General features: G+C 46.4%; 2 protein-coding genes across 3 annotated transcripts; both read left to right on the forward strand.

The window, feature by feature from the left end:
• Positions 1 to 4,038: 4,038 nt before the first annotated feature.
• Positions 4,039 to 4,965, forward strand: ora6 (olfactory receptor class A related 6). The gene has a single exon (XM_030110337.1). The coding sequence runs from the start codon at positions 4,039 to 4,041 to the stop codon at positions 4,963 to 4,965; it is 927 nt and encodes a 308-aa protein (XP_029966197.1).
• Positions 4,966 to 6,727: 1,762 nt separating this feature from the next.
• mgab (MAX dimerization protein MGA b) lies at positions 6,728 to 22,181 on the forward strand. Of its 2 annotated transcripts, none has more exons than XM_030110942.1 (21): positions 6,728 to 7,192; positions 9,509 to 10,698; positions 11,716 to 12,178; positions 12,263 to 12,359; positions 12,464 to 12,583; positions 12,674 to 12,790; positions 14,338 to 14,451; positions 14,622 to 14,946; positions 16,031 to 16,223; positions 16,395 to 16,629; positions 16,843 to 17,003; positions 17,133 to 17,352; positions 17,429 to 17,637; positions 17,717 to 17,926; positions 18,115 to 18,373; positions 18,554 to 19,143; positions 19,222 to 19,319; positions 19,442 to 19,601; positions 19,760 to 19,871; positions 20,031 to 20,651; positions 20,744 to 22,181. In XM_030110942.1, exons 2-21 carry the CDS (start codon positions 9,509 to 9,511, stop codon positions 21,505 to 21,507), a joined length of 6,258 nt encoding a protein of 2,085 aa, XP_029966802.1. In that variant the 5' UTR covers positions 6,728 to 7,192; the 3' UTR covers positions 21,508 to 22,181. The 2 variants fall into 2 exon arrangements, with proteins under 2 accessions (XP_029966802.1, XP_029966803.1); XM_030110943.1 differs by having other exon boundaries at positions 17,432 to 17,637.
• The last annotated feature ends 1,662 nt before the right edge of the window (positions 22,182 to 23,843 follow it).

Consider the following 23,843-nt stretch of genomic DNA (forward strand, 5'->3'; position numbering starts at 1 on the left):
AAAAAAAAAAAAGTCAGAGAAATCCCCGTCCAAAGCGATCCTTTACGCTACGAGGAAGGAATATGTTTTACATAACAACACAAAACCAGAACATCCTCATCCTACTTTTGTGCTGGAGCATGTGATAGCAACATGGTGAGCCTTTTAAAGAGGTATCCACGCGCAACTGCGAGCGGGTGGGGGGGCGAGGGGGGTGGGGTGGGGGGCAGCATGATCTGATCCACCCCCCCCTTAACTTTGTTGGAGTGATGTGAACGGGACGCAGCGAGGAAACACCTGTACGCAAAACTAGCGCGTGTAAAACTCAAGACTGATGCCAGGAAAACTCTTCCTGTTGGCCTTCATTAATCTCTTTAAATATCATGAAAAGCAGGTGACCGATTCAGCAAATGATCTGCTTTTCTTCCAATTGCATGAGTCTTTATGCCAGAGGTGTCCTTGAGCAAGGCACTGAACCAAATGGCTGCATCTTAGTGGGGCAGACCTGAGCAACATAAGGCGCAGGGAGCCATATGTGGCCCTTTAGAGCTGTTGGACTGGCCCTCAGGGTGTCACTGAGAAATCCCCAATCAAATAAATAAAATATGGTTTTAATTGGCTTGAAAAATATCATTTCAAAAAAGTGTCATATAGCAAGAGTAATTCATAAAAATTGAGTAAAAAAATATTTTTATCAAAAGATAATTCTTACTGAGCAAAACCTAACTGAACTAACGACATAGCCACAATAGTATAGTTTTATTTTTATTTGGCCTTCTCCTGGGAGAATTAGTAGCCCGCCCCTGCAGCAGAGGTTAAGCACCTTACATGGCAGCCATCGCTGTGTGAGTGGGTGAATGTGACAGTGTGAAGCACATTAAGATTACTGAACTACAGCAGAAGTTAATAGTGTGCTGTACATGTGACGGGCAATTACCAGTTTTACCATTTGAAATCAAACGGTTATATCTAGTTTCCAAACTGAAGTCTCTGGAGGGTGCAGCAATGATGGAATTAAAGGCACAGATTATTTGAAATTCATTTAGATATAATCAGATACTTCAAACTTCAAACCATAAATACTGTAACTAGCAGAATGCTTTTTGTTGCTCTTCATTGTTAGTTCATCCAAACAGCCATTAAACACAATATTTTATAATATGATAAACATTAGCAGGACTGGCAGGCAACTAAAAGAAGCCTTAGCATCAGATGTGAAAGTTGAAGGCTGCAAAGTGGCTCAAGGTCTTTCACAAACTTTGAAAACCACCGATCCAGCAAAATACTGCACTTTAAAGTACCTACAAATACTTTATACTTAAACAAAGAAACCAATAAAGCTGAAACACATGTTCCTGAACTGCAGGGGGAAGTAAAGACCATACACATCCATGGGGAAACATGCAAACGCTACATGGAAACGCCTCTAAGTTGTTGAACTGGAATATTCTGTGAGTAAATGTTGAATGTAATTCCACACTTTTAAAGCTAACTCAAACAATATTCTCTAATTGAGAGCTTATGTGCAACCAGGCTTTCATTTCTCCATGAGCTGTGAGCAATTCAAACAGTTCAAATGGGTTTATTTTAATAAATATTAGATAAAACTGAGAAAAAGGAAGTCTGTTAATAACTTAGTAATAATTATGTTTGATAAAATACCAGTGATAGGAGGGCATTTGAATACTTAGTTTTCAATAAAATATGTGCTATATTCATGCAGTGGTAGCTACTTGTAGTGATGGAACAAAATGAACATATCTTCCACCGCAGCTGATTGAGCATTAAATCTTTGCAGAGTTTTATTATGACATGGGTAATATGGGGAATGTGCTTTACAGACTCCCAGGTTTAGAGTTTGTGAACTAATTGCATTACACTGACCACACTGTGCATCACAGAATTTAAGCAAAACTCCTTATGAAATCTCTTATGCTTGTGCTGTATATATCCAAACACAGTTGAATTTACTCTTGTGACGGGATATTTTGTTCAGTCTATGTTGAGAAAGGGCGTGCCCAACAAAACTCTGCACAGAGTGAAGAAATTGGTCTTTAGTGGAATATTTCTGTGTTGTACCAATGCTGTTTGCAGTCCTATAATACTGGAAAGCCTAATTATTACATTTTTTAAAGGCGCTGCCATTGAAAGCATTATGCATTTGTGGGATGAGCTGCACAGCCCTGTAGGAGCTAAGTGTAGAAAGTTATTAAATTGCGAATCTGTCTGACTTCAATCATCCAGTCTACTAAATAATGCCAAATGAGAGTCAACAGCAAAGAAAACGTGTTTGGCATTGACAAGAAGCTTTGGGAATTTTCTAGGCACCACTTATTCCACATTGCTCATCACCCAAATGCATGTTCCTCATAAATGTGGCAGTACTTAAAACGGGGGTATAACATTCATTGCCAAGAATATCGCAAGCATAAATGTGAAGCATGTTTGAACCCCAGTGGATGTTTATGCCACAGTTCAGTTATGGATTTACATTAACAGTGAGGAAAAAGTCAAATGGAAAAATGATTATTTTTCCTCTCACAGGTCTCCTTGTGGAATTCCCGAATCAACCGGCATTTGTGTTTCCTATAACTCTATTTCACCTTTAATTAACCGCATAGATAAGTGATTTGAAAAAAAAAAAATTCTATAAAGAGCTTAGAGTTCACCACAAAAGTCAAACACATCTTATATTTTCATTAACTGTTAATTAAATGTTATTCTTCCGCTAAGCAATTCCTTCTTGAACACTAGCTTAACAAAATGATTGGCAAGTGATGTATTCCGATTGCCGCAGTTCCTGCATATTAACATTTTAATGAAATTTTATTCACGGCTGCAGTGAGTGTGCCCCGGATTAAATCTGACTTCAGTTCATCATTGATTTTTTTTTTCTTTTTTTTTTAAGATATGATTTTGAAGTCCAAAGGTCTTCTTGTCCAACTAATGTCATCTGTCCTCAGTGTGACCAGTCCAGCCCACTTCGGATGAAGAAAAGCACTCAGGGAGGAATGGAAAATATCATCACTGGTCTTAAAAAAAAAAAAAAGAAAAAAAACCTTGATAAATCTGACATGTCTGTGAACAGAGCACTAATTTGTGCCTCCTCCTCCTCCAAATAAATCAATCACCAGCGGGTCGGCCGTGTGACTGGTAATTTACTAGATGACGATTGAGGAGTGCGACTTCCCTAAGCTGCCGGCCCATTACGCAACGCTTAGTTTACCCATTTACTGCCAGTGTAGAGCTTATCCTTAATTACACGCACACTGTGGGATTCACAATTAAGCTGAATCAGGACGCCGGGTTTGTTTAAGGAGGACGACCGCTGACTAGATGGAGATCTAAAGATCAAAGTAGACAAGTTCGAGCATGAACTCATCCTGTGACGAAAAAGCAGCGTCCAGAGGCCCTCGTCATTGTTATTGGCTGAAATACCAGCACAAGGTTGATAGCAGTCGAACCATTGGTATCATAACAGTGGATTCAAATCAGATGTTCTTAAGCCTCACATCTGTATTTTCTATAAAAGAAAGCAGTCTTTGATGTGTCCAATAATTCACATTTATGTCTTAATCAATGGGAATGGCAACCAGGAAGCACTCACAATCAACAATAGTGATTGAAATGAATAACAATGATTGAGATTATTTGTCGGGGGAAATTGAAATCCTGCTGTGCAAAACACAAAGTGAGGAACATAATGTGAAAGGATGTAAATGAATGTGCTGTCGCTGTGCTGGGTGATGCTGACCAGTGGAAAATTATGTCACAGCCGTAAGTCAGACACCGTCGGTCTCCAGATGAAGCTCTGAAAAGCTCAGAGGTAAAACTTTAATGACTCCCAGCCTCCACTGTTTCCAGCACCCTGTTGTTTTCCTTTCTCTGTAATGAGCACAGCCAATCACCAATCCAGATTCTTGCCATCGAGGAGAACTTGATAACGAGGCGGTCCGGTCCGTGATGCGGCAGAGCAGGGAGAGACGGGACGCATTGCAACCTAAATGCTATTCGGAGGAGACTTTACAGATCTCTGTGCTGTCAAGCTAAACTTTAACCATGCTTGACTTCACCGTCCACCTGGTGGCCTTGAGAATCACTATCTCCTGCGTGGGATTCGTGGGCAACATATTTCTCATCCTTTCCATCACTCAGACCAAGTTTTCCAGGGTAAAATCGTTTGAGCTGTTTCTCCTGGGACTGGCTACTGCTAACTTGGAAGAAATTATCATCATCAACGTGTACGATTTTTTGATCCTTCAGCTTTCAGCCAGAACCGACCCTTGGTCGTGTCGCTTTTTGCAGTTCATGACCGTCTTTGGTGAAATTTGCAGCATCCTCTTCACTGTCCTCATCAGCGTCTTTCGCTACCAAAAGCTGAGGGACGCCAGCAAGAGGGTGAACCTTTCGATTTACCTGGACAGCGTCAGATCGGCCTGGATGATGAGCGGCGTGTGCGTGGCGCTCTCGGCGCTGCTCAGCCTCCCTATTTTTGTCATTGACCTTCAAGGCTCTGCGGAGAATGTCACAAGAAACAACAGCAGCAGCTGCCCGCCCGACTTCTTTCACTGTGGCAAAAAAGACTGTCCGACACTGAACCGCGTCTACAAGTACGTGTTCCTCATGGTGTGCCACATGCTGCCGCTGATCATCGTCACGGCGAGCAGCTGCCTCATCCTCACAGTGCTGCTGAGCCAGAGGAAGACGGTGACACCGGTGGTCAGTGTGAGTGGATCAAGCCAGTTCTGCAGGAGGAGCAAAGATCTGAGGCTCCAGCGGAGCACCGTCGCCATCCTGGCAGCTATGGGATTGTTCCAGGTCGACTGGACTCTCTATTTGATCTTCCAGCTGACTTTCAGTGCAACGGACGCTCCACTCTGGGCAGAAGTTGAGTTTTTCATCTCAATTTCCTACACATCCCTGAGTCCATATGTTTACGGAATAGGGAGTAACCTGTTCACCGTCAATACCTTTAAGAAGAAGTGATTAAAAGTTTATCTGTCTTGCTTTTTAATATTCACAAATTAAAAACAATCTCAAACATTTTGTTTTTTTTAATGCTTTGTGGAATATGGGGATTATTTCATTTATTTGTTCTGACATCTTGTATTGAACAGTCACTCTCATGAGTAAAGAATACAACATTTGGTTGCAGATTTCGTCTTTTCGTCCGATTCTTTGGACAACATCTGAATTTTTTTGCTCCTGAACATTGGCTTTACAGCTTTGTAATCAAAAAGAAAGTCTGCAAATCTCATGATATGCAGTGTAATTTAAAGTAAGGTTATTTTCTTTACTAATGAAACCATCACTACACCAGTTGCTTCATTTTTCTGAAGAGAGATGTGCTTTTATTTGAGAAAATTGTCTATCTTGATATTAAAACAGCCTAAGTAACCTTGAAAACTAGCAGTAGAGTTCTAAAATCACAAGCAAACTGCATTAATAAGTACTATAGACTCATTTCCTGATTAAGCTAAAAATCATAACAGCAAGTCAGTACAACTTGCATAAATTCTCTTGCACTTCAGGGTGCAACTGGACATTGAACCCGGGTTGGCCACAGTTAACGTCAAGACACAGCGTGATGCAGGTATTACTGTATAATAATATACAATATAAAAAAAGCCCTATGCACTGCAATTATGACACAAAACAACACATGAAATGCTGGTAGAGTGTTAATAACAGGTTTTCACTGTGTCTGATTCATAACAGATGGTTATTGTGAAGACTGGACTGTTAAACATCTGTCTTCACATCCTTATTTGAACCCTATTATGATCATAACAAAGTGTGCAGCACATAAACCTCTTCAAAACAGTGCCAATATTGACTTGATAATGATTTTTAAAATTGTTTCCATAACAATCAAACTCTCGCCCTGGTGGGTTAGTTGCTCAGATTTATTAATAGACAAAGAGTCACATGTGAATTACACATGATAAAATATTTTTATTTGCCACTTGTACACATGGACAGACAGATTGTTTGATTATCTTCACGGAAGCACAACAAAATACTGCTGTGAAGCCGATCATGTTTATGTGAAACCTATGGGAAGCCTTCCACTCTTTGGCTCTAAATACACACACACACACCTTGCTTTATGGAAGCCCAGGTTTGGGACATGGAGGACAGCTCCGTGCGCAGCGTCAGATTCCCACATGGTCCCACGTCTTTCCGCTTCCTCTTCCTTTTGCCATATCTAATTAGTTCAAAGTGGCGCTTTTACATCCCATTTTGTTTGTTTTTGCGGAATGCCGACCCTACAGACTGCACCATGCTCCATTTTCTGAAATGGTGTTAGATCCCGAGATATCTGGGCGAATATTCTCGATGGCCGAACAGCCATCTTATCTCAGAAACAAAACAAACCGGCTTTGTTTTGGGACACCGAGTCAACCACGGGTTGTTTTTGTTGTTGCTGTTTTGAGGCGTAATGCCGATGCGCATCCTGCCGAGTGGCTCCTAAAAATGCGCGCAGATTTCTTGCGTGCTTGTGGGTCATTTTATTATAAGGAAAATAATATTTAGTGACAAAAGAAGTGACCCGTAAGTTGACCACAGGGAGCTTCCTCATTGGCTGCTGGCGCACTACCGCCACCGTGAGCGTGTTACGTCACAGTTCGAAGCACGGATGTGTGTGTGTGTGTGAGAGAGAGAGAAAGGGGGTGCGAGAGGAGTGTGAGATCTACACACACACACATACACACGAGGGAGAGAGAGAGAGAGAGAGAGAGAGAGAGAGAAGAGGGAACTGTGATCGAAAAGGTGCAAGAAGTGTTGGAAACACACGGAAACACCGCGCGAGCGCCCAGCGTGGGAAACCCACGTGCGGGACATTATCCTGCAAACTTGTCCAGAGTTATTGCAGCGCGCGCGGCGGACGGACCGGACTCGAGGAAGACCGAAAAAAAAAAAAAACTCCGGGATGGTCGAGGACTCCCGCCTCCCTCGCGCCGGCGGCACGAGAATCACGCGCCATTGAGGAGGGGTGATATCGCGTGCATGCGCTTTGGCTGCGCTACGTGCACTCACACGGGTCGGTCGATGCTCGCGCGGCCTGGCGTGGCTCTCGGCCTCCATTTGCCTCTCCGTGTTTACCTTCGACGGATTCACCGATGCGCCCCCGAGCACGGCGCGCAACAGTTTGGAGTTTCGCCGCGGACCTCGTTGTTGTGTCGCTCGCGCAGACCACGAGGCGTTCAAGGTGAGGCTTTTATACGAAGGCTGCAACTTTTCCAAGTTGGTGGAGAGGACGGCCTTCCTCTGTGTGTGTGTGTGTGTGTGAGTGTGTGTGAGTCCGCGGCGTGTGAGGAAGGAAGACCCGCGGGTCCATGTCCTCAGATCCTCGCGTCGCTTCGTGTTTTTTTGGAGAGGAAACGGTTGCAGTGGGAGAACCGAGGGGGGAGGAATGGAGGTAAAACAAGCAGATTTGGACGCCTGTTCGCGCGGCTGCAGCAGCATCAGTGCGCCGGTGCGACGTGTGAGCCGATCCGTGTGGGGCCACAACAACACACCAAACAGGTTACACGTTTGATTTTGAAACGGGAAATTTAACCTAACATGATAGAAACGGAACGTGCAGTTGTGACCGTCTTTCAGCCGCTGCCATCATACTGTACGGTGTTCTTCATGAAGACAAAGTCCACACATCTCGCCATGCTGAGAAATGATTACACTCAGCTTAAAAAAAAAAACACTCTCTGAGGCGTTAATGTGTGTAGTATTGGCATTTTAAAGGGTCATCAAACAATTGAATTCAAATTTAGTTTTGCGTTTATATCATCGCCTGTGATGCTGTGATACCTGGATCCCCCATGTGGAATAAACCAGTCCTCATTTGATCTTATGTTGTGCTCTGCATCCGCCCCAGGACACCCCCGCTCTCAGCTGTATGCAGCTGGACATTTGTTATAATAATGTTCAACATCACATCATTTCAAACATCACATATTTCTGTAGGTGATTAAAAAGTGGTCAATTGAGATAAAACTACTGTCATGATAAATTGTGCAGAAACACTTGGCAAAGTCAACAAAACAGCCAAGAAGCTGGTCTGTTTCAGCCTGCGGTTCAGGTTGTCACCACCGGGGTGATGAAGTGAGTCCTGAGAAGCTGCTTGAAGAATTGTACACCCAACAATGACAAGGCTCCTTACTATAAAAGCAGCTGAGATGTAATTTACCCATTTACCTGGTTTTACCTTGGAACCATTCCAAGTGTGTACACATACATATTGATACACTTTCTCAGCTGTCAGCATCGTTGTCACTTCTTTTGAGGTGTTTCTTCATGACCAAAGTCGAGTCACAGCTCAGTTTTTACCCTTATAGTCGAGAAGAGCAAAAGCTGAGCGCCGTAACGGAAGCTTGACATTGATCTTACATATTGATGTTTGGAATCATCCCAATAATAAACATTAGAATACATGATTTAACACATATTATTATTGGAGCCCAATAGATGTTTGTTTTAAAAGTCTGAAGAGGTTTGGATTATTTATCAACTCTCTTAAAACAGTTTGAAAAATCTGATAATAACAATGCTATTTTTTTTTAACATTGTTGAACAAACTGTGTTGTTTATTAAGAGCTTTGTGGAGCCTTTAATCACTGTCTTTAGCTACAATATCTGAACATAAATGCTGCTCAGTCCCAGTGAGATCTTCTGGAGGCTTTCTGTCAACGTCTGGGTTTGCAGTATTTAGTAAGAGTGTTTTTCAGTAACTTCCTCAAGCCTTCAAATCTTTCATTTAGCTTGATGGAAGCAGATCTTATGAAGCCTTTGTCATGACGAGTGGTGTTATTGCTCTGATGTGATTTCACATTGCCCAGAAAAAAAATAATGATTTGTACCTTTGGAAGAAATTCTTAAAGGGTTTATATTTCAATCCAGTTAGTAAATCATTTCATCGCTGACCGGCTGACCTCATTTAACCCCTTAGATCCGCTCCAGCAGATCACATCTCCTGTATGTGCTTTTAAGCCTCATATAGATGCTTGATGGAGCTTCTGAATCCATGTTTCACCTTCTCTCACATGGCTAAAGTCACCATTAGATCATTAAAGAACCGCGTAAAGCTCAAAGTTGTAGTCATATCCATTAGTAGTGATTTATTTTTTTTTAAGGGTACGTCTAATGTGAAAACTGCAATGATTGTTCTTTTCTGCTGAGCACAACGAGTGTGAAATTTGACAAACAACAACTTGACAAACAGACATCTTTAAAGTTTGTATGAACTGCGATTTTCAGTCAGTTTCATAGAATTTCCTAGAAACTGTCATCTGGAGCAGCAGTGGTGCCTCAACCAGCTGTACACTCTCTGTATGTGTGTATGTGTGTGTACTTGCTCTGAAGACTAGAATTTGGAGGTGCGACCACATTGTGTGTGCTTTGTTAGTAGAATTTGTGTCTTTTATTATCTTTCATATGTTCCTCTCTTCATACTGGATCTGCGTGTCATGGGGATTAACTCTGAATGGTGCCGTCGTGTTGAGATAACATTATCGTCTCATTTCTGTAGATGTCGGATGCAGAGCGGCGTTCGGAGCCGTCGGTCATGTCTGCTCCGGGCTCCCAGCCTCCATCCATGGAGGACAACCTCGCAGTGAACGATGAGGAGGGGGGCCCTCCTGATGTCCCCCTTTCCGCTCCGCCAGCCTCCATCCCGTCTTCAGCGCCCCCTTTTCCAAACGCTGCAAAGCCCAGTTCCACCATGGAGGCGGCGACTGAGGGCAAAGCCGTGTCGGTGGCGAGTAACGGCTGCCGCTCCGCCGCCTCCTCGCCCGCTGAAGCCAGCCCCGCCAAGCCTGCTGAAACGACCACTTTAGACGACGCTGCTCAAACAAGCCCAGCTACCTCACACATGGCGTCGGCCTCGGACTCCCTGGAGCACACGGGGACGAGCTTTCTCAGCATATCGGAGTCGCCGCCTTCGTTGTCTTTGTTGCCGTCCTCCGAATTCGACAGTCCAGAATCGGGGACGGACCACCCCAAGGTGCTGACCTTCAAAGGCGTGAGCGTCACACTGGAGAACGACAGCGTCTGGAAGAAGTTCTACGGCTACGGCACGGAGATGATTCTCTCCAAGCCGGGCCGCCGCATGTTCCCGTACTGCCGCTATCGCCTGTCCGGCCTCGATCCCTCGCTGAAGTACAGCCTGGTGCTCTCCATCGTCCCGTGGGACCAGCACCGGTACCGCTGGAACAAAAACCAGTGGGAGGTGAGCGGAGCAGCAGAGCACCAGTTCCAGGGTCTGATCCGAATGTTTCCCCACCACAACTCGCCCTGCCTCGGCTCCGAGTGGATGAGCAACCTGGTGTCTTTTTACAAGCTCAAGCTGACCAATAACTTCCAGGACCGGGACAAGGACCACATCATCCTGCACTCTCTGCACCGCTACATTCCCAGGCTGCACGTGATACCCGTCCCGCAGGACATCGGACCCACGGCCGGCGGGCCGGTGGTTATGGGACCCGAAAGCATGACTTTCACTTTCCCGCAGACGCTGTTCATGGCCGTGACGTATTACCAGAACCTGCGGATCACTCAGCTGAAAATCCATTTCAACCCGTTCGCGAGGGGATTCAAGGACTACTGGTTAAACTCCCGCTCGCTGAGGGGCCAGGCGGCGAAGGAGACGGACGCCACGCAAGTGCCTTCAAATCCTGATGAGACGAAAGAAACAAACAAGGAGGAAGCTGTAGATCTGAGGTGAGTTTACGTTTTTTTTTTTTAGATTTATGCATATATTGATTTTGTTCAGGAGCCAATTTTCACTTTTTGTTGGATTTTTTTCCCCCAGATGTTCTGTCATTACCAGTTAATATGCATTTGTAACTAAAGTGGTTAAAAATGTATTATTTATGTATTATAAATGTTTTAAAAAAAGTTTCTTTTTGTGTAAAACTGCACTAAAAGCTAAACTGTAGCTCAAACTAATGAAAGCATTCAATATGATGTGTTAACAAAGAAATGACAGAATCAGTATTCAAGACTTGCATAACCTACTGTAGCGCTTTTAATGAGACCCAGCATGTTTATTTCCGCCCATCAGTGCCGTAAGAACCTTTAATTTGAAAGTTTCAGAAGTGACGTGTTTCGGACTGATTTCGCTCCACATCTGACCGCTTGTCTTTTCCCCTTATTTTCCATTCTTGTATCTAAAAGCTGCCATCTTTCTGAAATATGACAGCAGTAAAAAAAAAAACACTTTACAGCACATCACTGTTTGCAAAAAATAGATTCATGTGGACCGGCCACACAGTAATTTGAAGGGGCTTTCAGTAAAACCGTTGTGACTACACGTCCTCCACGTCCACTCAAGATAATGTCCAGGAAAATTCATAGAGTGTTGCTTACTCAGCTACTGTATTTTCCGGATTATAATATATACTGGTCGAAAAGCAAACAAAAGCGCTTGTACAAGTTGCATTTCTTTTACTGCGCCCAGCCGTAACTGAGGTCCGTAAGCCTCAACTGGCAGCTGCTGCTTCGGAACCATCTGTCATTCAGCAGCTCCAGCTCTGGATGTCGTGCATTAAGCCCACGATTAGCTTTTCTTCACCACAATAACAGTTTCTCTGCTTTTTTGCCAGTCCACTAAGAACACTTCCCGCTGCCCCGTTTCCTTTTTTTGAAATGCCCGTTTTATCACTTCCAGTTTTGAAAATCTTCTTCATTGGACAGAATATCGCAAATTGAACCACCTTTCCTTTTCTGTCTCTGCAGCAACACGAGTTGCAGCGACTCCTCTCCTCTCACAAACGTGCTGGAAACCCGCCTGGTGCCCATCATGTCCAACGCTGCCTGTAAAGACGAGCCTTACACGCCCTGCATGCAGGGCAGGTGCGCTCTCGGGGAGCTCGTCCTCGTCGAAAAAAGCCCGCCGGTCGTCAAGAAGGAAGAAGACGACCCCGTCAGCATCACCCCGGCATCCCCCTCACGGAGGGAATCGGAGACGCCGGCGGCGTCGCCCAAAGCGAGCTCCGAGACCTCGGCGTCCGTCACGTCCACGCCGGAAACGTCGCCCGGGCACCGCAGGAGGAAGAAGTTCAACAGACGTTGGACACATTTCTATGCAAGACGGAGTAAAGCCTCCCCCGCTGCCGTCCACGGCTCGTCACCGACGGCGTCGACGCAGCCGGAGACGGATGACGTGGAGGGATTGCTGTTTGTGTCGTTCACCTCAAAGGTGAGACACCGCTGTGGAGCCCCCCGCCCTTCATTTATTAATAACTGTGGAGTTTTTACCACTTTTGTGTCTTTATTGCGACAGGAGGCCCTCGAGTTTCATGTCAGGGACAGGCCAGCCGCGAACGCGCCACCACACACTCCGCTTTTCCCATCGACAGCGGCGCAGTTGAAGGAAACGAGTAAGCGGCTCTCGCATTTGTCATTGAATTGGGAGCTATGCAGCACACGTCTTTGGGCTTGCTGTTCAGCCCCGTTTCATTCACTCGATTTCCCGGCGTTTCAGTGGAGATTAGGGCCGAACCCGACGACGACGACGCCAGGATCGCCGGGCTGGAGTCCGTCCTGCTGAATGACCTCCGAGTCCTCAAGCACAGACAGGTCATCCATCCCGTGCTGCAGGAGGGTGAGTGCACATACCTGCTAGCAGGCATGCTACCAGTCGAGCAGGCTGAGCAGAGTTGACTCATGTCCCCGTTTTGCCTTTTTGCCGTAGTGGGCCTGAAGCTGAGCTCTCTGGATCCCACCCAGCCCATCGACCTGCAGTATCTGGGAGTCGCTCTGCCGCTGCCTCCCCCAAAATGCTCCGATGGAAGCCTTCTTTCTGCCCGCAGTAAGTTAGCTTTGCTGCTGCAGGCTTGTTTGAAGACACCTTCATGTCTCGGAGCACCTAATCTGACATGTTGGAAGACAGACCTGATATCTCAGATATGATCTCTGTCGATGTTGTTTTGCCAACTAATAAGAAACACATGTAGACTTGTTGAGATTGCGATTGTTGACATACAGCCTTGTTTTTGAGTTTTTGTTTCACTTTCAGTTTGCAACGGTTCAGTAACAATCACTGCAGACACACAAAGGACAGAAACAATGTAGTTTGCATGCTGCGTCACGTTGTGCGCAGTTTGTCTTTGTACCTTTGCACGGACGGCAATAAGCATTCAAACTCATTTCATTTTTCTTTCTTCACCTGAAGTTAAAGCTTCTCCACAGATTGATATAATGGTGTTTTAGATTTAAACTTTCTTGCTGGAATGCAATTCTAAACCCTTCCTAACCCTAAAAAAATGGAAAAAACAATAGAGCTCTGTTCAAATAGAGTAGTCATAGAGTGCCCCATTCAAACCATACGACCATCCAATCACAGACTCTCCAGCACGTCACACGTTCATAACGGGAGCTGATTGTTGCCATCAGAAACAGAAATTTGAAGAAAATTCGAGAACTTGATCCTATTAAAAAAAAAAAAATTGTATCTTACAAATTGAAAGCGAATAAATCATCTTAGAAAAATCCAAAAGAATGTTAAGTTTAGACAAGTCACAGTTTGACATCCGTCTCGGTGGAATCGCCCCCCCCCCTCCGTCTATATTTAGAAGATTCGCTGAAAAATTAACAATAGGCGTAGTAATAATCGCCTTCTTGCTATTAGCTTTGTGTCATTTGGCAGTCGTGTCAGATTAAGTGTTATATTGTTAAAACCGAGCAATCCTGACAACTGATCTCAGAAGACATGGATGTAAGATAGTTTCTAATGTCCTCTTGCTTTGGTTAAATTAACTTATTAAATATAAAGGTGAAATTTCCTCACAATTTTGACAGGAATCTCTTAATCAACGCCTTCTTTATTTAATCTTTTTTTTTTTATTCAGACCTGAGTGAGCGATAAAAACAAAGCAGAAATTATAAATTATTTTTACATTTTCAATTAAGTTTTAGACTTAAGTCCAGTTAAACAAATAAATAAATAAATAAATAAATCCACTCTATTATCATCCAGTAGTTTGAAATGGTTCGGGGAGATAAAATGCAGCTCCAGCGCAGGGCAGAGTCTTTTCAGAGTGGATTTCAGGGCCTCTGAGGAGAACTTGATATGATGAGTGGGGGTTGAGCCGACTCCTGGCCGGAGCCATGAGGCGGCGCAGATAAAGGCGGTGGTTGATGGTCAAGGCTGTTTTTGTCTCTTCATCCTTAATGAAGGCCAGGAGAGCAGAGCGTAGCGATCACAGTGGAGGATCCTGAAGGCAGTGTTTATAAGATCACATACTTTCACCATCTCTGTGTGGATAAAGTTTTAGAAACTGAACAGTAATGATAATAATAATGCAGGCTGTCGGCCGTTTTCTTGCTGGAAGTTGACGCAGTGCGTTTCCTTCACAGATAAGGGGTTGCCCTTCATCTCCCGAACAGGGAAGACGAGTGACGTAACAAAAATAAAGGGCTGGAAGAGCAAATTCATGACCAGCAGCGAAGCCTCTTCGTCTAGCTGTGAAGGTAAAGTTGTCGGAGCGGCCGTGTCTCTGTTATTGCATTCCAAGATTACTCCAGTCATTGTAATTAAAAGATTAACTGAACTGAAACCAGCTGAATGCGCTTGTCTAATATATTATTCCTCCCCAGTCGATTAACGTCTCTTTATTTGTTTTCTCCGCCTCTTCCAAAAGGATTACAGAAGAATCTCTCCGCCTTCTGCAGCAACATGCTGGACGAGTATCTGGAAAGCGAGGCTCAGCAGATCACGGAGCGCGCCGCCGCCTTCTCCACCCACCCGGAGGGCTCGGTGACCTACCAGCTGCCGGAGAAGAGCTGCAGCTACGTGAAAACCCTGGACAGCGCGCTGAAGCACCGCAGCGCCGCGTCCGGCTTCCCGCCGAAGAGCGGCAGGCCCTGCCCGCTCTCCCACAAGCCGCCGCTGTACTGTGCTCTCACGTCGACCCCCGCCTCGCCGGACGGACCTGCGAACGCCTGGAGGGCAGCGGCGCCGTCCAGGTACGTTCAGTACATCGCTGTTGTTTGTACAACTCACTTATTCAATTCATCGATCAGTTAATTGTCTTTGCAGTCTAATCTGCATGTACATCAAAAGCCACACAAACATCAAAACGTCTCCAAAAACCGGCATTCAGGAATTGTTGAGCTCCGTGTGCCTGGAAACGGTTAAAAATCAATCTTACCACTGTAAACAATCACTAATCCACAAAACTAATTATCTCCAAATGGGGATGATTAAGCGCCGTGTTATTCTCTCTTGAAGTGGGCGAAGCGGCCCTGTGCTGTGCTGCTAGTTTTGAAGTTAGGCAGCGGCCTTTCAGTGCAGATTTCCTGAAGAAGAGGCTGAAATGTCTGAGTCTCCCGGTGGGTCGACTGTCAGGAGGAGAGAGGCAGAGGGAGACACCAGTGTGTTGGAGGTTTCGTACGTTTCCAGGAGTTCAGCGAGGTACGGAGGAGCGGCATTATGGAGGGATTTGAAAGTGAGGAGCAGGATTTTAGAGTCAGTGCGAGGATGGACCGAGAGCTGGTGAGGCGGTTCTGGAGAACAGGGGAAGTTTATGATTTCTGTTGTGAACCATACAGAAGAGCATCACAAAAACCAAGGAGGGATGGAATAAACCAGTGAGCAGTGTGAACATTTGTTCGAATTACAAGATTATATTTATGAGTTTTAACATCTTATTGGTTTGGTAATGTTAATCAACCGATGAGCTTCATTACTCCGTGAATGTATGAATGTTACTTGAGTGAGACTGTGGCTGTTTGGTATTTGACTCAACCGAATGTGTGAAATCACAGCTAATTGCAGGTCATAAAATCCCATGTGTTTGATTTTTTTTTTTTTTTCCAGAGCTTTTTGTATTCTTCATAACAGTCCTTCCTTTTCCATACTTCTACATTTTATTCAAACTTACCAACAATATTGGTGTTGAGACCTTGGTTATTTTGGCCTAAATTCATATTTCAGTGTGCATTTTTGTCTCCATCATTCAGTGTTATTGATTTTGTCGGCGTGAAGTGCTTTGTCAGATGATAAATGATAGAAACTCATGTTTTCCTGCTTCATATCGTCTTCACGCAGCTCGGCGTTCGGTCAGAAACCAGCGGCGAGCTTCATTCCGAGGCGGCGGAAAGTGCCGAGGCCTTTCGGACTCAATAAGTTCCAGCTCCGACTGTGGGAGGCGGAAATGGGGACGCTGAATCAGGGCCTGAGCAGAACGTGTCTGACTGCCGACAGACTGTCCGTGGCGCTGTCTGTACTGGTGACGAAGCAGGTGAGTCTGCCGCCGGTACGATCCTGCGTTTGTCTGAATTCTTTGATTATATTGTCAGAGGATTTCTGTCAAACTTCAGTGTGTGTTGCACCCCTGATCTAAAACACAAGTCCAGTAGTGTTTTAGGTTTCAATGGCCGCCCTTCTCTCCTCTCTTCCCTTCTAAAATCAGACCGAACCCGGTCGGACATCGAAGGTGCTTCCGAAGAAGCCGTCTCTGGGATCAGACTGTCAGGAAGTCCACTGCAGGCTGGGCTGTGTGTGTCCCGGCGAGGAGCGTCTGGACCGGGACCCGCTCCACTGCAGGAAGCCTGAATGCATGCTCCACTGCTCCTGCTCGCCGCTGAGCGCCGCCGAGCCGCCCGCCGCCGAGGGAGGAAGCCAGCAGCACATCAGTCCCGCTTCCCGTAAGATCAACTTCCTTCATAATCTGTCGCTTCCGTTTGCAGAACCTTGTTTTAAAGTTTATCTTAATTGAAATCTCACTCATTTCTTCTTCTTTTTTTTTTTTAATGTTCAGCTTCTGTTTGTTGTTTTTATTCAAGTTTTTTTTTTTTTAATGTTTACATAAAACTCTCAGTAACTTTCAAGTGTTAATGAGCTTCTTTTATCTCCTCCAGCTGTAGCTAATATGGACCATGTGGTCCGGCCTCGCCCAGACTCCCACACTAACACACTGTGGAACCGCAGCGCTCAGGATGAGGATCCAGAGCCACTTTTCATTCCGAAATGTTCCCAAAACATTACAGAAGACATCAGAGTACCTCCTCATACGCAGCCGGTAAACTTTAATTGCCTTTTAATTCAACTTAATAGCAGCTTTAAAGCATCTTTGTAAAATTAAGGTTGTTTTTTTTATATATATTTCTTTTCTGTCTTAATTTATAATGTAATAAAATCCTGATTGCAGACAAAAGAAGAGGACAAGGATCCCATCTATCGATATTTTGAGAGCATGATGACCTGTGCACGCGTCCGAGGGGTCAGCCCAAGGCCTCCTCGACAGCTCCGCGCACAGCTGCCGATCGATGCTGTTCCTGAACCAAATGCCAGCAGAACCCAGCCGAAGGGGAAACCTGACGTCCAGGCGGAGAACGGCCGCAGCGCCAGACCTGCGGCCGCTAAAGAAGGTAGAAAAATTGAGCGTGAAATGACAAAAATGAGTTTATATTCGGAGTGTGATTAAACAAATGTTGTGTCTTCCAGCAGCGAACAGCGAAAAAGACATAAAGAAACAGATCCAGATCCAGTCCTTGTGTCCGTGGCAGAAAGACCGCCAGCTGATCCTGCAGGCCTTGATTTCACGCTTGAGCCAGGATCGACTCTCTAATCGTTTCCACGTCGGATCGTACTGCATCAACCCGATCGACAAGATCAGCATGCGGAAGCCCAGCGGCACCATCATCAGCTACAGGGTGCGTCTCCGAGCTGCTCGCCCTGCCTCTCCTGCGGTCAGCCTGTTGTTTGAATGACCACCTCTCTCTGCTCTTGTAGGTACAAATCGGTGTTCGGTCAAAGGACAGCGACGACGAGGACGAGGACGGATTTGCCAACGGCGAGGAGGAGGAAGAACAGGAGGAGGACCGCGCTGAAGAGCCGGAGAATTTCTTTGGCGTGACACCGTTCCTGAGTGGAGTGATGCCTGCTGGGAAACTTAGAGTCATGAGGAAGTCTCCCGAGTGCCCAGAACAGGGATTCGTACAGGTCAGGGCTTGGCGAAGCGCCAGTTTCTTGTCTTGTAGTCAGATATATGATGGTAAAATGCCCAGTGATTCGAATGTGGAAACATCCATTAATTTATTCCTGGATTTATTTTGAAAAACCAGAAGAACATGTCATTGATTTATTTCTCAATCGGCGCAAAATTCCATGAATATTTTATTCTTTTCCAGGTCAATGGGAAATGCTACAAGCACGCTAAGCTGATGCTGGGAAGCATCGGGTCTCTGCATCCAGCCAACCGCCTCGCCGCCTTCGTCACAGGCAGACTGAAAATCCCAAAAGTGTTCCTGAGAAGCAGTCAGGAGGCAGACGACACACACCAACGCACCGCTTTTGAAAACCTTCACAGGAAAGCTGCGGACTCGGCGGTCTCTCCTGCGATCGCTGCAAGACGCATCTCGGATCTGAAGACACTAACGCAGCCACAAGGTGAGGATCCTTTCCAGATCATAAACAAGTAAATTGTGTTGTTACGTTCTGCTGGGTAAGATCCTCACAATCAGTCTGAAATTGAAATATTTTAGATCACCGTTGTTTTAATCATGTTGCCTCTCAGTGGTTTAAAGGAAGCGGTTCTCCTCTCTCTCCGCCCTGCACTTGTGTCTTTAGGTCAGTCAGTTCAGCCCGACACTTTGGGGAAAGGATCTGTCGCCTCTGTGCAGAATCCTCCGGTCTGTTCGGTCGCGTCGGGCCAGCAGCACCTAGGCGGCCCCCTCCAGAGCGGCTCCTCGCCCTCGCCCATCTCCCTCACCGTCTCGCCCTCGCTGAAAAGCCCCAGCTTCCTGGAGCAAAGCGGAACGTATTCGTTCAGGATCTGCCCGCCGTCCAACCAGAGCGCCGGCGCCCAGAAGCTGCCGGGCGTCTCCCTGCCCGGAGGCTTCACGCTCATCCAGCTGCCGCAGCGCGGAGCTGAAGGAGCAGCGCGGCGGCCGGCGCCTCTGGGCGCCGCCCCGCCGCCGCCGAACCGGTTCAGGCAGTTAGCGGCATCCTGGCTCGGCGCGAAGACTCAGGATAAAATCCGGAGTCTGCTGAACGGCAGGTCGGAGCCCGGCGCCGCCGCCGCCTCCGAGACCATCGGTGACGAGCCGAAGCCGCCGGAGGGCGACGAGGCCAGCAGCCCGCCAGAGTCGCACCCGAGCAGCCAGTCGGAGGACTCCAGCTCCGACTCCTCCGATTACTCCGACGACTGCGATGAAAATGTGAGTCTGAAGGTCGAGTTATGTTGCTTCAGTGTCATCCGTGGCCATCGCTTCAGTTTTCTGCTGAATGTCTTTTAGGACGAGCTTGTGGACGTGGAAACTGTGGAGGAACACAGTCCGTCACTACTGGCTGCTCAAATGAGGAAAAACGTGGTCTGGAGCAGGCAGCGCTCAAGGTAACGCTTAAAAAATAAACGATAATGTATTGATAGACGTGTGAAACATGTTGGAATTCCTTTTTTTTTTTTTTTGTTTTTTTGTTTTTTTAACAATTGCTTTTTCTGATCTGTCCACTCAGTCTCTGTGAAACTGACAACAGCCCAGAAGACAACCCAAGACGCAAGAACCACACGGTGCTGGAGCGAGCCCGGCGGCAGGAGCAGCGCAATCTCTTCAGGAAGCTCGGCATGGTCCTGAAGTGCGACCCCAAATCCGCCAGGCTCACTATTCTCTGCCGGGTCAGTGACGCTCGGGCTGTTCGGTTAAGACGAGCCTCAGCATGCCGCAGATGTCACGTGGTTGCTTCATTTCCCGTCGTTGCATGGCGGCGTAACGGTTGATGATGAGTAGATGATAGAAACCACGAGCCTAATGTGACCGCGCTCCTCGTTTCCAGGCTTTGGATGAAATCCGGAATCTGAAGAAGGAATCTGAAGCTCTGAAGCACAAAAAGAGTATGCTCGCCGCGAGGCAGTATCTCTATCTAAAGAGGCTTTCTTCATTGTCAGGTATGTATAATCTGAACGATGAAGGGTGTAAACGCACTCCTGCGTGTTCGGATTTAGATTCGTCAGCAGGTTTATTAGAGCTGTAAATGATTATTTATGAGAAGATGTTTCAGAATGTTTACTGACATTTGTGTAATTTGGATTTTTTTTGCTTTTCAGGCAAGTCTCCGGCCCAGATTAAAAACAAGCTGACTGAGATCTGCGAAAGGCAGAAACTGAAGATGTCCCAAATGCAGTTAATCTCCAGACACGTCCAGTCCAGAGCCCCACAGCTGCTAACCACGGCTTCCCAGCCGCGCCCCGAGCCCTCAGCACCGGCGAAGGTTGGAAACGGGACGAGTTCTCAGGCCAGTATGCCCATGATTCCAGCCCACGACAAAATACGCAAGATTTTATTCATGCTTAAGCCTCATCTGCACAAGACGCTGACGGACTCCTATGGAAAAACAAACGCTCCTCCGCCGGCGTCCTCGGCCAGTGCGCCCTCGCCGGCGGGAAACGCCGAGCCAGGCGAGGTTCTGGATTCAGTCAAAGCCGGTCAGCAGCAGACAAAAGCAGACGACAAGCAGGAGCCGTCTGGAGAGACTCCGGAGCAGAAGACGAGCGCGGCCGAAATCCCAAAGCTGCTGCGATCTCCCTCAGATGAAACGTCCAATCAGGCGTCTTCATCTTCAATAAAACCAGAGAACAAGCCTCAAGAAGCCGCTCCAAAGCCAATTACTCTTCCTCTGATTCGCACCAAGACCGGCAGAATCATACTTCCTTCTTGTCTGAAGCCGTGTAAGCCCATGCCTCCGTTAACACGCTCTTATTTTGAAAATTCTCCATTTAAGCATGCTTTGTTGACTCTGTTTTCTTCCCTTTTTCCGCAGTGGGAAATGGATTCTACACACTCATGGTCATGAAATCCAAGGGCAACGACCAAGTAGCACTGACCGTTAGAGCCGACGTGTCCAAGAACCCAGAGAAAACGCCGACGGAATCTCACCAGCCTGGAGGAAGTGAAACTAGCAGAGTTTCAGAGGCGAAAGATACATCTTCAGATCTTCAGGACCCGAAGCCGTCGGGCGCGTCAAATCCTCTGTCTGAGCTGGCTGTCCTCAACCAATCACTGCCAGCTCCTGCAGAGGACCTGACAGCCCAGAGGAAAGGCTCGGCGCTGCTCACAGACGCAGATATGAACCAGATTCTGGCGGCCACCCGCCTGACGGCTAATCAGTTGCCTCAAAACCTGAACGACGCCTCAGCCGAACGGCGTGCGGTCTCCCCCCGAAAGAGCTCCGAACCCGAAACTCCGAGCCCTCTTCAGCCAAGCCGGGTCAAAGGGCAACCAGGGAAGACCGAAAACAAGACCCCCGCGTCGGCCAAACGCAGAGGCAGGCCTCCGAAACGGCGGTCGGACGAGCTCCTGAGTCCCTCGGGTCGAGTCAAGAGAGTGGGCCGTCCGTCTAAACCCAAAGAAGACGACCCGGAAAGTTCTCGCCGCAGGTTCAGGAGCCCTCAGGGCGACGGCGGACAGCACGACGCTTCGCGGCCACTGACGCGCGCCGCCTTAGGGAAGGACTTCCCCAGCGCCAAGAAACGCTCCTGGATCGACATGGAGAAGGAGCTGGAGTCTGACGTCGACGCCGAGTAGCCCCGGTCTCCCCACACAACCGCCCGACCTCAGATAGTCTCACACTGAAACGCTCTCGGAAAGTCACCGAAGCCGCAGACGCCACTAAAAAGACCTCTTTACCAAAACGTGCCTGCACGACAAGCCAAAGGACCAGGGCTGCTGGTCGACGCTGCTCTTTTACCAGAATGTCTGCACAGAACTGGAACTGCCCTCGTATGAACACAAAGTAGCATTGAATGTAAGGAGGAAGTGTTTTCATTTTCTCCAAGGCAGGCATTAAATCTCATGTTACGAACATTCAGGTTTGCAATGAGACGTTGACATTTATTCCAATTATGCTGAAGATTTTTCTGTCGATTCTCGAATGCAGGGGAGAAACTGTCCAGGTTATGAAAGGGACTGGACAACACATGGAATTGGCTTATTTTTCTTTGGGTTTCTTTTTGTTTGTTTGTTTGTTTGTTTTTTATACTAACAGAATCAATCATTTGTAGTTGCACTTTATGTTAGAATTTACATGTAATAATTTTTTTCCTGTAGCCTGTATAGTAACAAGCTATAATGATTTTGCAGTGTCGGTTGGTGATGGCATGATGAATTATTTCAAATGTAAAGCGCCAACCACATTAACATGAATTATATCGACCATTTTTTTCTTTTTTCTTTTTTTTTTTTTTTTTTTTGTATCTAAAAACCTCACACTTGATTTTCTTGGTGGATCATTTGGAAACACTGGTTTGTCATCATTTTAGGTTTTGTGTTTATGTGTAAACGAAATAAAAACGAAGAGAAAATATGCTTAATTCAACTTTTATTTACATTTGCATTTACATTTCATTTACAAAAATGTGCAGAATTATTCACACTTTTCTCAAAAATCGGGAGGAAAGCCTTCATTGTATTGTATAATGTATAATGATGGCTTTCAGTGTTGCTTCAGCACGACTGTTTTAACAGATTCACCTTCAGTGTGGCTTTTAGGCTTCGAGGTGACGTTGACTATACCCTGCATTATCAGCCAGTTGTTCTTGCAGCAATATCAACATTTTTGTGAAGGTTCCATCCATCACGCAACCACATGCACTCACTTACTTCCGCTTTTGAACTTTCGGGAGGAAACAGCAGTGCCGGGACCTGACCACTGCTGAAATGTGCAGGCTCAAGGTCACATGCATACGAGGGGGTACCCCAAAAAAAACGGAATTTGGTCAGAAAACAATAATAATAATGAGTTCCGACTTCTGGCCGTCAGATGTGCTGCAGGTAAGCCTCATGCACATCTGTGAGAAATTTGAGCTCCCGAGAGTTACACTGACGCCTGTCAGGAGCTATTTATAGCAACAGAGTGCAGAGGTGGTCTGCGATTTTTTCCAAAATGGCGACATTGCCTGGGAAGCCAGAGCAGCGCGTAAACATTAAATTCTGCTTTTTGCTGGGAAAAAACAGCAGCAGAAACACTCACCTTGTTGCAGCAAGCCTACAAGGATGATGCTCTGGCGAAGATTCAGGTCCATGAGTGGTTCGGGTGGTTTAAAAAGGGCCAGATGTCCGCGAGTCGGGTGCGCTCAGCCGTGAAAACAATGCTGAGCTGCTTTTCCGCTGTCCAGGGTATCGTCCACAGCAAGTTTGTCCCTCCAGGTCAGACTGTAAACCAGGACTACTACATGGAAGTCCTCAGACGGCTCCGTGAGGATGTGAGGAGGAAGCGGCCCGCGGAGTGGCGGAGTGGAGCCCGGTTGATCCACCATGACAGTGCGCCAGCGGGCACGGCGCTGCGCGTCACTCAGTTTCTGGTGAAGAATAAGAAGAATCTCCTCTCCCATCCGCCTTATTCGCCAGATGTAGCCTCGAGTGACTTTTTCTTGTTCCCCAAGTTGAAGAAAGAGCTGAAGGGACAGCGGTTTGCAGATGTGGAGGAGGTGACAGAAAAATCGCAGCCGGCAAAAAATGGCACTTTTACGCGCGGGTCTGACGACGCATTGGTGAAGTGGGAGACACGGCTGGAGCGCTGCATTAATGCAGATCCGGATTATTTTGAAGGCGACGGTGGTGTTTTATTTTGAAATGTCAGAAATAAAAAGTTATAATCAAATTCCGGTTTTTTTTGGGTACACCCTCGTAGATGGACAGATCTTTACTGTGTTTCAAACTGCACACCAGAGGTGCACGTGTGCATGAAATTTTATTGCAAATGAACAAAACAGAAGTTTAAAAACACACAGTCAGTAGTATCATGTTGACAGAGGGAAATGAGTCTCTGACACCGTCTTTTCATGGAGAGAATCAACCAAACTTGTTTTCTCTCAGTTTAAATAGTGAGGAAAATGATTATGACAGCTGTAAGGTGTAATTCT

The sequence above is a fragment of the Salarias fasciatus genome, chromosome 15 (assembly GCF_902148845.1).
Source record: "Salarias fasciatus chromosome 15, fSalaFa1.1, whole genome shotgun sequence".
Lineage (NCBI taxonomy): Eukaryota > Metazoa > Chordata > Actinopteri > Blenniiformes > Blenniidae > Salarias > Salarias fasciatus.

Excerpts from the sequence above, each read along its gene's own strand:
- mgab (XM_030110942.1), top strand. The coding sequence starts at position 9,509 with ATGTCGGATGCAGAGCGGCGTTCGGAGCCGTCGGTCATGTCTGCTCCG. Across the intron at positions 17,004-17,132 it reads TACCTCCTCATACGCAGCCG|ACAAAAGAAGAGGACAAGGA; the intron begins GTAAACTTTAAT and ends TCCTGATTGCAG. Across the intron at positions 19,872-20,030 it reads GAGGCTTTCTTCATTGTCAG|GCAAGTCTCCGGCCCAGATT; the intron begins GTATGTATAATC and ends TTTGCTTTTCAG.
- ora6 (XM_030110337.1), top strand. The coding sequence starts at position 4,039 with ATGCTTGACTTCACCGTCCACCTGGTGGCCTTGAGAATCACTATCTCC.